Source organism: Apus apus, chromosome 9 (genome assembly GCF_020740795.1).
Source record: "Apus apus isolate bApuApu2 chromosome 9, bApuApu2.pri.cur, whole genome shotgun sequence".
Taxonomy (NCBI): Eukaryota; Metazoa; Chordata; class Aves; order Apodiformes; family Apodidae; genus Apus; species Apus apus.
Genome location: NC_067290.1, coordinates 7,192,396 through 7,208,704, shown reverse-complemented (window position 1 = coordinate 7,208,704; position 16,309 = coordinate 7,192,396). Strand labels below are relative to the sequence as shown.

Sequence of the window (16,309 nt, the reverse complement as noted above, 5' to 3'; positions counted from 1 at the left end):
CTGGTGTGACTTGATGTTCACTGTCCCATGATGTCTCTCAGTGCCAGCTGTGTTTTGGTGCACCCTACAGCAGCAGGGGGATCAGCCAGTGTTCCCTGATGCGCCTCGCTGCCTGGAGTCTTCTTCTGTGCCCTGTCACCCGTTTTTACCTGGTGCAGTCCTGCTGCCATAGACACTGGTGTCTCCCAGCGTTCCCCAGTACCGGTGCAGCCGGACTGCAAGTTCCAGCGCCTTGTTGCCTGCTGTCTCCCGGTATGCACCACCGCCCGGTGTTCCGCGGTGTCCCCTTGTGCCGGTGACAAGGACTGCACGTCCCGGTTCCGGCTGGTGTGGCAGGACTGCCAGTACCAGTGCTTAAGTGCCCGGTATGCCTGGCATCTCCCGTCCCTCGATGTGCCTTGTCCCCAGCGTCCCCAGTGCCCGGTGCCCCGGGTGCCGCCCCGCTACCCGGTGTGCCCTATCGCTTAGTGTTCCCCCGCGCCCGGTGGCCCCGGGGCTGCCCCCGCCTCGCCCCAGTGCCGGTTCCCATCTCGACGGGACTGCAAGTCCCGTCAAGCCGCGGGCGGGCGGCGCGTCCAATGGGGCTCGGGGGGCGGCGCGGCCGGTCGCTGCCTCCGCCGCCGCCCGGTGCCGCGGCGCAGAGAGCCCCGGAGCGGCCGCGCGGCGCCGGCCCCGCAGCCCGGCTCTGAGCCGCCCGCCCGGCCCGGCCCCCCCCGCCGCGCCCCGCCGCCCTCAATGAGGTTCTTCCGACTCACCTTCAAGTGCTTCGTGGATTGCTTCTGAGCCCCCCTCCACCCACCACCACCGCCACGGCCACGGAGCCGCCCCCGACCCGCCCCCGTTCCCCGGCCCCCCGCGACATGCCCCCCGCCCCCGCCGACACGGCCGCCCCGCAGCCGCCCACCGCCCCGCGAAGCGATGCCGCCGCCGCCACCGCCGCTGCCCCTGCGGGCTCCGGTAAGCGGGGAGTGCTGGGGAGGGATGAGGTTAGGGAAAGGGGGGGGGGGGGAAGCCCACGGCCACTCGCGACCACGGCGCGCCCCCTCCCGCCGCCGCGGGGTGAGTCACCGCTCTGCATTGTGACGTCACGGGCCGGCCTGACATCTGACGTCACGCCCCCACGCGCGGAGAGGGGCGCGCGGAGGGGGGAGACGCGGGGAGAACCCCTCTGTCCCCGAGGGGACCGGAGGGTCTCTCCCCGCCTCTGCCTCCTCCTCCTCGCGCCCCCACAGCGCGTGTGATGGCAGCGTGGGGCCCCCCTGTCTCAGCAGAGGGTCGCGGGGAGGCAGAGGGCACGGAGCCCCCCCCGGCGGGTGAGGAGCGGGCGGTGACGGCACCGCTGGTGGGCCCCCCCGGGCCCCCGAAAGCGGCCGCTGTTCCCCACCAGCGGGAGACATGGACCCGGCAGATGGATTTCATCATGTCCTGCGTGGGGTTCGCCGTGGGGCTGGGCAACGTCTGGCGCTTCCCTTACCTGTGCTACAAGAACGGCGGAGGTGAGCCCCACGCCTGCCCCACGGGGTCGGGGTGGTACCCCGCGGCACGTGGGAGCACTCTGCTTTCCACCCCATGTTGTCTGTGAGGGTCACGCCACGGTGGGCCAGCTCACCCTGCACCTCCCCAGGGATAAGGGGCCTTCTGCAGAGCTCGTGGGCCACCCCACAGGTGTCCGATGCTACCCACTGGGGTGGGGGTCCACGGGGAGCCCCCCACCACCTGCCAGCCCTGACCTACATCGGGCGGTGCGGCGAGGGGAGGGCGCGGAGGCGCCTTCGCTATTCGCTGCGCCCGGGCGGGCGGTGCGGGGAGGGAAGGGGGGGCCCGGGGGGGCCCGGGGGGAGCGGCGGCGACTGAGCCGGCCCCTTGTGTCTCCCCCCGGCCCCAGGCGTCTTCCTCATCCCCTATCTGCTCATCGTCTTTGTGGGCGGCATCCCCGTCTTCTTCTTGGAGGTGGCCCTGGGGCAGTTCATGAAGCAGGGAGGCATCGCTGCCTGGAACATCGCCCCCCTCTTCAAGGGTAATGCCGCGCCCTGCCCACTGCCCCTGCACCCTGCACCCTGCCCGGGGGCCCCTGGCGCCCTGTGTGGGGCTGGCAGCACCCTGTCTGGGGCACCGGCTGCCTGCAGCCTGCCCACGCCCTGCCTGCTCCTGTGCACCTTGCCCACGTCCCACTGCCACCCCGCGCCCCAGCCAAGGGTGGCAGCTGCCTGCACCCCGTGGCACCCTGCGCTGCCCTGCCCGACCCTGCCTGCTCCCGTGGCTCCCTGCCTACGTGCTGACGGCTTCTGTGCCTGCTGCCAGCTTCACCAGGGGCTGCCAGCGTCCCAGGAACTGCCGGATCCCCACCTCAGCATTGTCCTGCTGGCTTTCCTTGTGCTGTGCCCCACCGGCTCCCCCCTGTCCTGTGCCAGGCTGCCGGCTGTCCCCATCCTGTCCTGCCTTAGGCTGCCAGTCCAGTCCCCACCAGCTTCTCACGTCTCCTGAGGCTGCCAGCTCCCTCTGTCCTGTCCTCGCCAGCTCCCCCTGTCCTGCCTGTGGCAGACAGCTCCCAAGATCCCCACCAGCTCCATCCTGGGCTGCTGGTTTCCTGTGTCCCCACCAGCCCCCCTTGTCCTGCCCCATCCCACCCCAGACTGCTGCTATCCCAGCCCACTGAGCACCCATGGTTGTTAGCGTGTTCTGATCTCCCTGTACCACAGGTCTGGGCCTGGCCTCCATGGTGATTGTCTTCTTCTGCAACTCCTACTACATCATGATCCTGGTGTGGGGGCTCTTTTACCTGGTGCACTCACTGACGGACACTCTCCCCTGGGCCACCTGTGGCCATTCCTGGAACACGGAGCATTGCACCGAGCTCTTCCACCTCGGTCCCTGCAGCAATGTCACCACCAACATCAGTGTTGACACCACGACCTTCAACATCAGCTGTGCTGACATGGCCAAGAAGCGCTCACCCGTCATCGAGTTTTGGGAGTGAGTGTGTGGGGACCAAGGGGCTCTCGCCCGGGGCTGGGGGGTCGTGCTGGCGCTCAGCACGGCCCCACTCTGCAGGAACAAGGTGCTGCGGCTCTCAGGGGACATCAGCGAGCCAGGGGACATGAACTGGCAGATGATCCTCTGCTTGATCACCACCTGGGTCATCGTCTACTTCTGCATCTGGAAGGGTGTCAAGTCAACTGGGAAGGTGATGCTGGGGGAGGACAGACACATGTTGGGGCCACCAGCACACGGGGATAGGGCTGTGGCATGTGACACTGCCAGCTCCTGCCCTCCTGTGCTGGAGCCCTCGGTGGTGCCGGACTCCCTGTCCCACATGTGTCTGGGAGGTGCCACTAGCCACTAGGGACATAGCTGAGCCCTGGTCCTGTTGGGACACCTGTGGCACACGACAGAGAGCCCTGGCCCAGGGCGTCTTACTGGCACCCACTCCTCTGCAGATCGTCTACTTCACGGCACTTTTCCCTTACGTGGTCCTCATTCTGCTTCTGGTGCACGGAGTGACTCTGCCTGGGGCAATTGATGGCATTGTCTTCTACCTGAAACCCGACTGGTCCAAGCTGGCTGAGGCGCAAGTGAGGGCAGTGGGTAGCGCAGGAGGGGGCTGGGTGCTGGGCACCCCCCCAGCACCCTCTTCATCCCCCAACACCCTCTCTCTCACGTCAGGTCTGGATTGATGCTGGCACCCAGATCTTCTTCTCCTATGCCATCGGGCTGGGAGCCCTGACTGCGCTGGGCAGCTACAACCGCTTCCACAACAACTGCTACAGGTAGGGCTGTGCTGGCTGTGGGGCATTCCCATGCATGTCCCCTTGTGTCCCTTGGCACCCCCTGACCCTCTCTGCCTGCAGGGATGCCTACCTCCTGGCCGTGATCAACAGCTCCACCAGCTTCTTTGCCGGCTTTGTTGTCTTCTCTGTGCTGGGCTTCATGGCTTCTGAGCAAGGCGTGGACATCTCCCAGGTGGCAGAGTCTGGTGAGTACCAGGCAGCAGGTACCCACGAGCACCGTGTCCCCTGTGTCCCCCCCTGCGGGTGACACTGCTGACCCTGCTTTCCCACAGGCCCTGGGCTGGCTTTCATCGCCTACCCTAAAGCTGTGACGCTAATGCCCTTGTCCCCACTCTGGGCCACGCTCTTCTTCTTCATGCTCCTCGTGCTGGGGCTGGACAGCCAGGTGCGGCAGCAGGCAAGGGGATGGGGACAGGGAGGGGGCAGGGTGGTACATAACCCTCTGAGCCCTGCTCTCTGCCACAGTTTGTCGGTGTGGAAGGTTTCATCACGGGCATCCTGGACCTGTTCCCCCAGCCAGAGGCTGGCTCGCTGCGCCGCGAGGTCACCGCTGCGCTCTGCTGCATCGTCTGCTGCCTCATCGGCCTCTCCATGGTCACGCAGGTGGGGGATGCGGCAGTAGCTGTGGAGGTCCCCGTGCCACCGGGGTACCTGTGGCCATGGGGCTGCTGTGGGAGCACGGGGTGCCTGTGGCATGCAGGGTGTCTGTGCCAAGTAGGTCACCGGTGCTGGCAAGGCCGTGCCGGTGTGGAGACGCCGGTGCCAGCGTGAGGCAGCTGGCACAGCCCCGGTGACACGCGGCGCTGTCTCGGCAGGGCGGCATGTACGTGTTCCAGCTCTTTGACAACTACTCGGCCAGCGGGATCACGCTGCTGTGGCAGGCCTTCTGGGAGTGCGTGGTCATTGCCTGGGTCTACGGTGAGGCAGGGGAGCCGCGGGAGGGACACACGGGGATGTGTGTGCCCTGGGGGGCCCGGCTGACTGCCCTCTCCCTGCAGGCGCTGACCGCTTCATGGACGACGTGGCTCGCATGATCGGCTACCGGCCCCTGCCCTTGATGAAGTGGTGCTGGGCCGTGGTGACACCGCTGGTCTGCATGGTGAGCAGGGCTGAGCCCTGCGGGGACACGCGTGTGCTCGCGTGTGCTCGCTGCCTCGGCTCTGTGCCTCGGGCACCGGGCTCCCCCAGGTGGCTGCTTCGGGCACGGCAGCCACAGGGTGGCACGCGTGTTGGGGACACAGGGTGACATGTGTGTCAGGGCCACGGGCAGCTACGCGTGTTGGGGACACAGGGTGGCACGCGTGTCAGGGCCACGGGCAGCTACACGTGGGGGCCACCGGACCACTGCCCTGTGGGACCTCACCCTCCTCCTCCGACCAGGGCATCTTCGTGTTCCACGTGGTGAACTACAAGCCACTGACCTACAACAAGACGTACGTGTACCCGTGGTGGGGGGAAGCCATCGGCTGGGTCCTGGCTCTCTCCTCCATGCTCTGCATCCCCTGCACCGTCATCTACAAGCTCCTGCGCTGCAAAGGCTCCTTCCGCGAGGTGAGGGCAGCAGAGTGGGCACCCTCCTGCCTCCATCCCCAACCCATCCTGGCCGTCCTTGTCCCTGTCCCCCTCTCAGTCCTGTCCACATCTCAGTCCCATCCCCAGCTAAATCCCATCCTGGTCCCCATCACTGTCTCATTCCTATCTAAATCTCATCCCTGTTTCACTTGAATCCCATCCTTGCTCACATTACTGTCTCAGTCCCATCCCCATCCAAATTCCATCCCTGTCCCTATCCCTACCACTCTCACTCCCAGCTAAATTCTGTCTCTGTCCCTATCCCTGTCCTCATCTCATCCCTGTCCCCATGCAATCCCAGTCCCTTTCTCAATCCCATTTAAATCCCTTCCCCATCCTAGTCTCATCCCCACCCAAAATCCCGTCCCTGTCCCCATCACTGTCTCACTCCCAACCTCACCCAAATCCCATTATTGCTGACATCACTGCATTAATCCCATCACCATCTTGTTCCCACCCCTGTCCCCATGCTGTTCCTCTCCCTATCTCAATCCCATTTCAGTCTCTTCCCTGTTCTTACATCCCCATCCAAATCCCATCCCTGTCCCCACCTCTGTTCCATCCCTGTGCACTGGGGGATGCACGGCACCGGGTTCAGGGTGTTCCCTGGTGCTGTTGTCCCCGGATGCTGACATGACATCCCTGCAGCGCTGGCAGCTCCTGACCACTCCAATCTGGGGCCACCACCACCTGGAGTACCTGACGCCCGAGGCAGAAGCCAAGCTGCTGGCCCCAGAGCCTCCCAAGGAGAAGGCAACGCTCTTCGAGACTGTGATCTGAGCCTGGGGAGGGTCGCGCTGCTCCCGCCCGCCATAGCAATAATGCCAGCACTGCCTCCCACCCACGCTGCCCCGCACCCCCCCGGGCCCCCCAGACTCATCGCAGCTGGGGGTGCAGGACTGCAAGGCGGGGGTCACTGGGGGCCACAGGGAGCAAGAGGGGTCTCCGGCACGGGGGAGCCCGGGGGGCTGGTGGGGAGGCTGCAGGCCGGGGGAGCGAGTGGGACAGCCTTTTCCTGGCCCCCACCCGTGGCCCCCGTGGCCCCCACCCGTGGCCCCCGTGGCCCCCCGCTCACTAACCGCTTCCTGTAGCGTTTGTCTGGTGTAACCCCAACCGCCCCGACATCTGGCAATAAACTGGGAGACCCTGGCAGCCCCGGCACTGTGGGCAAGGGACAAGGAGCACCATCTGGGAGGGCAAGATGTGGGGTGGCACTTGCCTGCGGGAGACAGGGTTTAGGAAGTGACAGGGCTCAGGGACACCTGGGTTCCTCTGCCAGGATGACATGAGGGTGACAGGTTGCAGGAGCAGCGGGGTCTCCATGCTCCCTTGTGGCAGGATGCAGGTGCCTGCAGGCTGCACCAAACTGTGGTTTCCCTGTGGGACTGGGGCACTGCCCCCAGCCAGGGCTGGCCCCACTCCCTGGCCGCAAGGGGCACTGGGGGTCCTGGCTGTTACCAGCCCTGCCCAGGGGCTGTGGGGGCTACATCAGGGCCCAGCTGTACCCCACCAGGAGCTGCTCACATGAGCTCTGGGGTTCCCCACTCCCTGCATTGTGCTGGGGGGATGAGACAGCTCCTGGGTGTGGGCACGCAGATGGGAGAAGCCAGAAGCTCAACCTGCCCCAGACACCTTGGGCTGCCTGACCTGGCCCCGGTGGGGTGACAACGGGGCAGGCGTGTGCTCTGCGTCCACCTAGTAGAGCCTGCTCTGATCTGTGCCATGCAGCCCTACATGGCGGCCTGAGGCAGCCTCCAGCAGGCTGTGCTCTGGGTGGCTACCAGCCATCCCCGTGCCCTGGCCCCAGGGGTCAGGTACCCACCGTGCCCAGCACCGGCGCCCACCAACCTCCAACAGGGTGCTCCGTGATCCATGTCTGTGGAGGGACAAGACTGGAGAAGTGCCACAGCTGCCGTGGCCACGCTCAGGCACAGGATGCCATGCCGAAGGGGCCGTGTCCTGCGCCTGGGGTCACCGGGGTGCTGGCGGGGCTTGTCCCGGGGCGCTGCCTCGCCCCACCGCGATACCGTCTCGCCCCACCGCGATACCGTCTCACCCCGCCGGGGTGAGCCATCGGTTCCTGCCCCACCGGCAACACACACCGTAATTAGCACAGGCAGGGCGGAAGCATCGGTGATAATTGGCAGTGACTCGTTAGCACTGGAGCGCCGGGTGCCCGGGGTGCGGCAGGACTTTCCGGCAGGGCTGGTCTGTGGGACCGGTTGTCATCCCGACCCACCGGGGCTGTGCGGGGCCGGGCCGGCTCCCTGCCCCCGGAGTGGAGCCGGGACCGAACGCGGGGGCGAGGGTTGTCATCGCCTTCGCTTCGTGTCACAGCAAGTCCCAGCCCTGTCACCCCCTTGTAAAAAGCAGGGCTGTGGCAGAGGAGGGGCACTGCCGGCACGGACGGTGAGAGCGCAGGGACCGGGCGGACCGCAGGGGAGGAAAGGGAGTGTTGGGGGGTGCACTTTGCTGGCCAGGCTTTTCCCACAGGCTTCCCGTAGTGCCCACGCCTCCCCAGAGGAGGGGACTTGGCTTGTGCCCTCGCAGAGGTGGGTGCCCACAGTGCCATGAACCGGATCACGGTGTACGAGCGGGCCAACTTCGAGGGGCTGAGCCGGGAATTCACCTGCGACGTGCCCGACCTGCACGAGCTGGATTTCGGGGACTGCATCGCCTCCCTGAAGGTGGTGGGGCAGCCCTGGATCGCCTACACGGACCCCAAGTACGAGGGGGAGCCACATGCCTTTGAGGAGGGTGAGTACCCCTCCGTGGGGCGGCCCAACAGCTTCTCGGCGCTGCGCCTGGTGCACCACGACCTGGGGGACCCACAGATCACCCTCTACGAGCGCCCCAACTTCCAAGGCGCCTGCAAGGTGGTGACAGAGGAGACGAACTTGGCATATGGGTACTTTAACGACCGGGTGGCCTCTCACGTGGTGCAGCGAGGCGTCTGGCTGCTCTACCAGCATCCCGGCCGGGGTGGCTGGCACTGCTTGGCGTGGCCTGGAGAGCGTCTTGCAGACTACAAACCCGGGCTGAACTTCCAGTCTCGGCTGTCCCACCTGCGCCCACTAAAGCCAGGGCGTCCCCTGGTCTCAGCACGTCTCCTCTGGGAGCAGAAGAAGGTGGAGGAGGAGCGGGAGGTGCTGGTGGATGAGATCGAGGGGCTGAATGAGACAGAGTCGGAGCAGGTGCTGACGGCCAGCAGCAGCCGGGAGTACAGCACCACGCTCTGGCAGAGCTTCCACTTCAGCAACTCCACCAGCCTCAAGGCTGGGGTCTCCTTCACCTTGACTGTGGAAGCCTCTAACGTCTTCACGGTGCAGAAAGGACGTAGCGAATCCAGCACCCGCCGAGAACGTGTGGAGGTGCAGCTGCCAGCCAAGATCCCGCCACGCACAGCGCTCAGCATCCAGGTCTTGCGGAAGGAGGTGACGCTCTCCGTCCCGGTCCTGCTCACCATCACCCAGAATGAAGATGTCCGTACAGAGATGGGCGAGTATCACAGTGTCTCGGGTACCAACATCAGTGCTCGCTATAGCCTGAAGCCTCTGCCCGGCAGGGAGCAGGCAGCCACTGGGGGGACAGGGACAGCGCCTGGCACCAGGACGGACCTATAGGTGTCCGTCCCCTCAGTGGTGTGGGACCCCTGGGGACACCTGCACTGCCTGCCCAGCCGGCTTGGCAGGACCTGAGGATGCCTCCTCCTGCTTGTTATTTATTGCAAATAAACTCCTTTCCTCAACTGTCCCAGTCTGCTGCTGCTGGGACCGGGGTGGGCACAGGCTGGGGAGATACTGAGCTGGGGGACCCACGGGACACTCAGCTTGGGGGGACAATGGGCTGATGCAGTAAGGGGGACACTGGGCTTGGGGACACACACCAGGCTGGAGGAGCCAGGGGGATACTGGGTTGGGAGAGCTGGGGGAACAGAGGGGTAGAGGATCAGAGGACACTGGGCTGGGAGGGCCAAGGGACGCTGCACTGGCGTGGTCCTACACACACCAAGCTGGAGAAACTGGGGAGGCACCGGGCTGGGGGGACACCAGGCTGGGGGGGGGTGAGGGACGCCGGAATGGGGCGGGACACAGCGAGTCAGGGGATAATGGGCTGGGGGAGGCATCGGGCTGGCGCAACCGGCGGGAGATACGGCCCCGGGACAGCGGCCCAGCGGGGACAAGGGGCGGAGGGGCGTCGTTCGGTGACTGGGCCCCGCCCCCAGGCCCCGCCCCAGCCCCGCCCCCCACGTGGCTCCCGCCGCCGTCGGTCTCTTTAAATGATGCAACCTGCCTGGGGCTTGGCCCCGCCCCCTGCGCTCCTATTCGCGGAGCCTGCGACGATCTCCCCCTTCCCATTGGCCGAGGCGGGCGCCTCTCATCGCCGATTGGCTCGACCTGTGCAGACGACACGCCCCCCCCCGCGCCGATTGGCTGCTGTGGCCCCGCCCCCGCGCGGGAGGCGGCAGCATGGCGGCGGCGGGGGCCACGGCGGGGGCCATGGCGGCGGCGGCGGAGGCGGAGGAGGCGCTGGGGCTCTTCACCGGCATCGGCCTCAGCGAAGCCAAAGCGCGAGAGACGCTGCGCAACGGGGCGCTCAGCGCGCTGCTCCGCCGGGCCGTGCTGCAGGTGCGCTCGCCCCTATCCCCCGGTCTCCCGGTCCCCGGTACGGCGGCGACACCCCCGGGACCCCTCCCGCTCCCCGGGACAACCTCCCCGGTCCCTCCTTCTCCCCGCCCCGCCGAGTGGTCTCGGCCCACGGCGCTCCCTCCTCGCCCCGAGGCCGCCGGTTCGGCGGGGCTCAGCCCCGGGCCGGCCCTGACGCTTCCCGGGGCGGCGGCAGGCTCGGAGCGCGCTGGGCCCGGCCCTGGACAGAGCCACCGGAACGCTGCTGTACAACGTGGCCGCGCGCCTCAGGGACCCGAAGCACCTCGACTTCCTGGTCGGCTACATCGCCCGCAGGGAAATCCTGACCGATCTGCAGCTCAGCGGTACCGTGCGGCCCCGGGACCCGCCCCCGGCCCCGGCGGGGAGGGCAGGGCCCCGCTTCTCACCCCTGCTGTGTCCCCAGCTGCCCTGGAGTACGTGAGGAGCCATCCCCTGGAGCCCCTGGACGCGGCCGACTTCGAGCGGGCCTGCGGCGTGGGGGTCTGTGTGACCCCCGAGCAGATCGAGGAGGCAGTGAGTGGGGACGGCGCGGGGCACGCGGGATGGCGTCAGGGCCGCTGGCAGCTCCTGGCATCCCGCTCAGCCCCGTGTCCCTGTCCCGCTCTCAGGTGGAGGCCGTGATCGGCCAGCACCGGGCGGAGCTGCTGGCCCAGCGCTACCGCTTCAACATGGGGCTGCTGATGGGTGAGTGTGGGGCAGCCCCTGCCCAGCCCCCTGTGTCCTCAGAGCCAGCCCTTCCCCGTGGGCTGCCCTGGCCCCGGCTGCTGCCCCGCCGTGCCACAGCCCGCCTGACACGGGGGAGATGTCCTGCCACGTGCCCCGCCTGGCAGGGCTGCAGGGGGCAGCTGCCTCTGGTGGCCTGTGCCACAGACCTCCCCTGGGGCAGGGGCTGCCACCAGCTGCTGGTCACGGCAGCTTGTGTCAGCAGCCCTGGCTGAAGCCCCCTGGGCTGGGCTGTTCCTGCACCACCCACAGGGTGCCCTGTCCGCAGGGGAGGCGCGGAGCCGGCTGCAGTGGGCAGATGGGAAGACCATCAAGAATGAGGTGGACCTGCAGGTGGGTATGAGGGCAGCAGGTTGGACGCTGCTTGGGCTAGTGGCCCCTGTCAGTGACTGTGCCTGGTGCAGGACCTGGGTGCCTGTCCTGTGGGAGGACCCAGTGCTGGGGACAGCCTGCCCTGGTCAGGTGCAGGCAGGGTGGGGGGTGACAGCTGGACAAGGCCACCTCGGGACCTTGGGCACCAGGCACCTTCTCTCCTTTGGTCTCTGTCTCTTTCCCTCAGGTGCTGCATTTGCTGGGGCCAAAGACAGAAGCTGATCTGGAAAAGAAACCAAAGGTGAGGAGGAGAGGGACCCTGCTGAGTGTCCAGGAAGGATCCCAGATAGCTTCTCTAGACCAGCTGCTACCATGGGCACAGGTCCAAGGGAGCGCTGGGGCAGCAGACGGGGCCAGGGGGGCAAGGTACATGCCAGGGCCAGGCACTCAGAATGCTGTGCTGGTCCCTGCAGGCTGCAAAGGCCCGGCCAGCCCCGGCGGAGAAGCAGAAGGTAGCTGTGGTGGAGAATGGTAAGAGACTGTCCTGTGGGCAGCTTCCCCAGCCCTCTGGTTTCTGGCCAGGACCTGCCTCTAAGTTGGGCACTGGGAGCTGCAGTCAGGCCCTGGCTCAGCCCTGCCTCTTCCCTCAGGTGAGGTGGGCACAGAGACACGGTCACTGCTGGAGCAGCTTCGGGGAGAAGCCCTGAAGTTCCACAAGCCGGGTGAGTGTGGGCAGTGACTGTGCTGTGCCTGGCTCAGCTCTCCCTGCTGTGGGGGACCAGCCTGGCCCCACCTCCTTCCCTGCTGACTGCTGGGCTTGGCTGAGTTTGGGCAGTGATGCAGCCCTGAGCATCCTCTGCCCCCAGGAGAGAACTACAAGACGGAGGGCTACGTGGTGACACCCAACACCATGGCTCTGCTGAAGCAGCACCTGGCAATCACGGGTGGGCAGGTGAGGCCGTGACCCCCAGCCCAGTGGTGGGGAGGGAGGGTGGCACTGCTGTGCCAGGCTCCAGCCAGGTCAGGGTGGCTGGGGGGACACACAGCTCACCAGGGGTATGGCCAAGGGTGGCACCCTGCAGGTACAGGGGGCTTTGTGGGACCTTGGGGGGCTCATGTCAGTGCCCCTGCTGTCAGGCATGGGGAGGGTCTCCCGCTGAAGGACTGAGGTGTGCCCTTTATCCCCTGCAGGTGAGGACACGGTTCCCTCCTGAACCCAACGGGATCCTGCACATCGGCCATGCCAAGGCCATCAACTTCAACTTTGGTTATGCCAAGGTGAGAAGCCCTGCTGGCATTTCCCCCAGCCCCTGCCTCCACCCGCTTCTTTGGCCCTGCAGTCCCTCACTGTCCCCCTGCCCCAGGCCAACGGTGGCGTGTGCTTCCTGCGCTACGATGACACCAACCCAGAGAAGGAGGAGGAGAAGTACTTCACAGCCATCCGGGAGATGGTGGAGTGGCTGGGTACGGCTTGGGCTGGGCAGGGCAGGGTTGGGCCAGGTGCTGCTGGGATCATCCCTGCGTGCAGGTCCTACGGCTGGGCCCTGGGGGTGCCACCAACCTGCCCTGTTTCCCCCTTCCCCACAGGCTACCAGCCCTATGCAGTGACCCATGCATCAGATTACTTTGACCAGCTCTACACCTGGGCCCTAGAGCTCATCCGCAGGTGAGTGCAGCGGGGCTGTATGGATGCACGGGGGCAGGACGGGATGTTCTGTGCCACAGCCAGGGCTTCCCCTCCCCCAGAGGATGAGCCACCCGTATCTGGTGACAGTGTTTCCCCTCTGTAGGGGCCAGGCATACGTCTGCCATCAGAAGGTTGAGGAGATCAAGGGGCACAACCCACCGCCCTCGCCATGGCGGGACCGGCCTGTGGAGGAGTCGCTCGTGCTCTTCGAGGTACAACTGACTGGGGACAAGCACTGTGTACCCCTGGAGTTGGGGTCCATGGCTCAGCCAACAGCTTCTCCCCACTCCACAGGACATGCGAAAGGGCAAGTTTGGGGAGGGGGAGGCCACGCTGCGGATGAAGCTGGTGATGGAGGACGGGAAGATGGACCCTGTCGCCTACCGCGTCAAGTTCACTCCACACCACCGCACTGGGGACAAGTGGTAGGGAGGGCCTGTGGTGTCCTGGCACATCTTCTGGGAGTGGGGAGGTCTTGGAAACTACAGCTCCAGGCTGTGCCCCAGGGCTGACTCTGTCTGCCACGCAGGTGCATCTACCCCACCTATGACTACACACACTGCCTCTGCGACTCCATCGAGCACATCACGCACTCCCTCTGCACCAAGGAGTTCCAGGCCAGGTGAGGACTATCCCTGGCACAGCCAAGACTGAGTCAGACCTGGCAGAGCAGCTCTGGCAGGGAGCAGCTCACCGTGTGCTGGAGGCTGCTGAAGGGCTGGGCACGGTGTGTCTGAGGGCTGGGGGCAGGCCCGAGGCTGAGCCGGCTGTGCCGGTGCCTCCCTGGCAGGCGCTCCTCCTACTTCTGGCTGTGCAACGCGCTGGACGTCTACTGCCCCGTGCAGTGGGAGTACGGGCGCCTGAACCTGCTCTACACCGTCGTCTCCAAGAGGAAAATCATCCGGCTGGTGGAGACGGGTGCCGTGAGGTAGGAGCAGGGCTGGCAGCCAGGGCGGGTCTCGCTTAGGGGACACCTGGCAGTCACACCGGTGTTGTTTCAGGGACTGGGATGACCCGCGGCTCTTCACGCTGACAGCCCTGCGCCGGAGGGGCTTCCCCCCCGAGGCTATCAACAACTTCTGTGCCCGGGTAGGCACCAGGGGCAGGATGGGATGGGGCCGGTGGACGTGTCACCCAGCCAGTGTGGTGACAGCAGGCTGTCCTGCAGGTTGGTGTGACGGTGGCCCAGGCAACGATGGAGCCACATTTGTTGGAGGCGTGTGCACGGGAGGTGCTGAACGAGCAAGCCCCCCGTGCCATGGCTGTCTTGGAGCCCCTCAAGGTCACCATCACCAACTTTCCTGCCCTGAAGGTGAGACTGCAGTGGCTTGGGGTGGCAGTGGGGTTTCCCAAGGTCAGTGTTCACCCCCTCCTTCTTCCCAGGCACTCGAGGTCCTTGTGCCCAACTTCCCAGCTGACGAGAGCCGAGGTTTTCACAAAGTGCCCTTCCAGTCCACCATCTACATCGAGGAGACAGACTTCAGGGAGGTGAGCTGGGCCAACCAGGCCATGCTGCCCTTGTTACCAGGAGCCTGGTGTTGGTGCTGCACAGGTCACAGACAGGTGGCAGGCACTGGACCATGAATCCCAAACATGCCAGCAGCTCTGATGAGCCCGCTGCCCTCAGCCTGGCCAGGAGGCATCCAACCAATGGTGCCCACACCTGGCCTCTGCACTGGTGGATGTCCTGCAGCAATGTGGGAATTCAGACAGCCCTGAGTGCCCCAGTCCCTGGGACTGGGGAAGCAGTCATGAGGACAGAGAGACATGCTGGAGGGGTGAACTGCTGCCCATGCAGGAACCCCTCATGCAGCCAAGAACTCTCTTGCAGGAGGTGGACAAGGGCTACAAGCGCCTGGCCCCGGGGCAGCCGGTGGGGCTGCGCCACGCTGGCTATGTCATCACCATCCAGAATGTCATCAAGGTGGGTGGCTCTGGGCACTGGTGACACGATTTTGCACTGTGGGATGTCAGGACATGGCTGTGCCCCACCAGGGAAGGGCAGCGATGTTCATCTCGGGCCAGGCACTGTGGGCACAGCGTGGGCACAGGCTGCCGGTGTGGCAGCCCCTGCCAGCCCTGTGTCTCACACAGCAGGGTGGCCCTGAGCTGGGAGGCTGGCAGTTCAGCCCCAGGGCTACCCTGCAGGATGGAGCTGCTGCCTGATGGCTCAGCTTGTCTCCCCTCTCCCAGGACACCAGCGGGCGCGTGATCGAGCTGGAGGTGACCTGCACCAAGTCGGATGTGGCAGAGAAGCCCAAAGCCTTCATCCACTGGGTGTCGGAGCCACTGGCCTGTGAAGTGCGGCTCTACGAGCGGCTGTGAGTACCCAGCTCCCTGCTGAGGTGCAGGCACAAGCTCAGCAGTGCTGGAGTGGCAGTATGGCCAAGTACCAGCAGGGTCTGCTTCGGCCCACCCGGCTCCTTGGTGGGGGGGCTGCAGTCCCACAGCTACCCTGGGGCACCACATACCCTCACCCAGCAGCTTTGGGATGAGCCTCTGTCTCATGGCAGGTTTTTGCACAAAAATCCTGAGGACCCATCAGAGGTGCCTGGTGGCTTTCTGAGCGACCTCAACCCTGTGAGTAATGGCAGGAGCTGGGGTTATGGGCCCTGGGGGCAGGTGGGGACCTCCTGCACAATGCCAGTGGTGTCTACTTCCCTGTGACCCCTACCCCTCCCTGGGTATGGCCTTGCTGTGTCCCGGTGGGGAGAGGGGCCATGGGGAGCAGGGCTATGGTGGGGGCAGAGGGGCCGAGGTTGCCAGCTGAGCTGCTTCCCCCTGCCAGGACTCCCTGCGCGTGGTCCACAATGCCCTGGTCGACAGCTCCGTCCTCTCCGCCCGGCCCTTCGACAAGTTCCAGTTTGAGCGGCTGGGCTATTTCTCTGTGGATCCCGACAGCGGGGAGGGGAAGGTGAGCCCTGGGGTGGGAGCAGTGGGACACCCCCAGACCCACGGGGGGTTCCCCCTACCTGCCACGGGGCTGCAAGTGACCCTCTGCCTCTCCCCAGATGGTGTTCAACCGGACGGTGACGCTGAAGGAGGACCCGGGAAAGGCGTGAGGGACCTCCCACCACCCTGTTGTGGTGCTGCTTCCCTCGGGGTCCCTGCACACCCCCAGTGCCGCCGTGCCTTGGTGCAGCCCCCCAGGGCGCCCCACAGCATTCCCTCAATAAACAGAGCATCCCAGCCCTGTCCTGACGCTGTCACTGCCTCCTGTCCCCCAGCTCAGCCGTGGAGTACTGGGGTTGAGGGATGATCTCCCCTGTTCCTGGGGACTTGGGCTCTGCCCCTGCACAGCTGGTGCCCCAGTTCCCCCTGTCTGGGACTGCAGGGCTGGGCTGGTGTTGAGGGTGTCGGGTGGGATGGAGGAGGGTCCCCAGGGCCTGCCATCGGGTACCGGCAGGGCACGGGCAGGGCACGGGCAGGCCGGTGTGCACGCTGTGTACAAACACCGCCCGAGTGCCGTCCCCCCTTAAGGTGGACTTGGGCGGGTTGGCCCCTGCGCGGCCCCGGTTCCGGGGGTCCGGGGGATGTCTCTGCGAAATCGGCGTGATCCC

The 16,309-nt window shown here is 66.0% G+C and overlaps 3 protein-coding genes across 6 annotated transcripts; all 3 read left to right on the top strand.

The window, feature by feature from the left end:
* Nucleotides 1-646: 646 nt before the first annotated feature.
* On the top strand, nt 647-6,512 carry SLC6A8 (solute carrier family 6 member 8). Of its 4 annotated transcripts, none has more exons than XM_051627959.1 (14): nt 647-957; nt 1,272-1,496; nt 1,886-2,017; nt 2,700-2,973; nt 3,052-3,184; nt 3,438-3,572; nt 3,664-3,767; nt 3,849-3,973; nt 4,061-4,173; nt 4,254-4,391; nt 4,604-4,706; nt 4,787-4,887; nt 5,169-5,339; nt 6,009-6,512. In XM_051627959.1, exons 1-14 carry the CDS (start codon nt 861-863, stop codon nt 6,138-6,140), a joined length of 1,983 nt encoding a protein of 660 aa, XP_051483919.1. In that variant the 5' UTR covers nt 647-860; the 3' UTR covers nt 6,141-6,512. The 4 variants fall into 4 exon arrangements, with proteins under 4 accessions (XP_051483919.1, XP_051483918.1, XP_051483917.1 ...); XM_051627958.1 differs by having other exon boundaries at nt 1,269-1,496; XM_051627957.1 differs by having other exon boundaries at nt 1,248-1,496.
* Nucleotides 6,513-7,316: 804 nt separating this feature from the next.
* LOC127388462 (epidermal differentiation-specific protein-like) lies at nt 7,317-9,011 on the top strand. The gene has a single exon (XM_051627977.1). The coding sequence runs from the start codon at nt 7,931-7,933 to the stop codon at nt 8,981-8,983; it is 1,053 nt and encodes a 350-aa protein (XP_051483937.1). The 5' UTR covers nt 7,317-7,930; the 3' UTR covers nt 8,984-9,011.
* Nucleotides 9,012-9,820: 809 nt separating this feature from the next.
* On the top strand, nt 9,821-15,938 carry QARS1 (glutaminyl-tRNA synthetase 1). Its single transcript, XM_051627955.1, has 24 exons — nt 9,821-9,988; nt 10,203-10,350; nt 10,431-10,540; nt 10,636-10,711; nt 11,019-11,083; nt 11,310-11,363; nt 11,536-11,593; nt 11,713-11,784; nt 11,929-12,014; nt 12,254-12,340; nt 12,427-12,526; nt 12,650-12,728; nt 12,853-12,961; nt 13,044-13,174; nt 13,279-13,371; nt 13,540-13,677; nt 13,751-13,838; nt 13,918-14,061; nt 14,133-14,237; nt 14,581-14,673; nt 14,943-15,070; nt 15,263-15,329; nt 15,538-15,663; nt 15,761-15,938. Exons 1-24 carry the CDS (start codon nt 9,830-9,832, stop codon nt 15,809-15,811), a joined length of 2,367 nt encoding a protein of 788 aa, XP_051483915.1. The 5' UTR covers nt 9,821-9,829; the 3' UTR covers nt 15,812-15,938.
* Nucleotides 15,939-16,309: the final 371 nt, after the last annotated feature.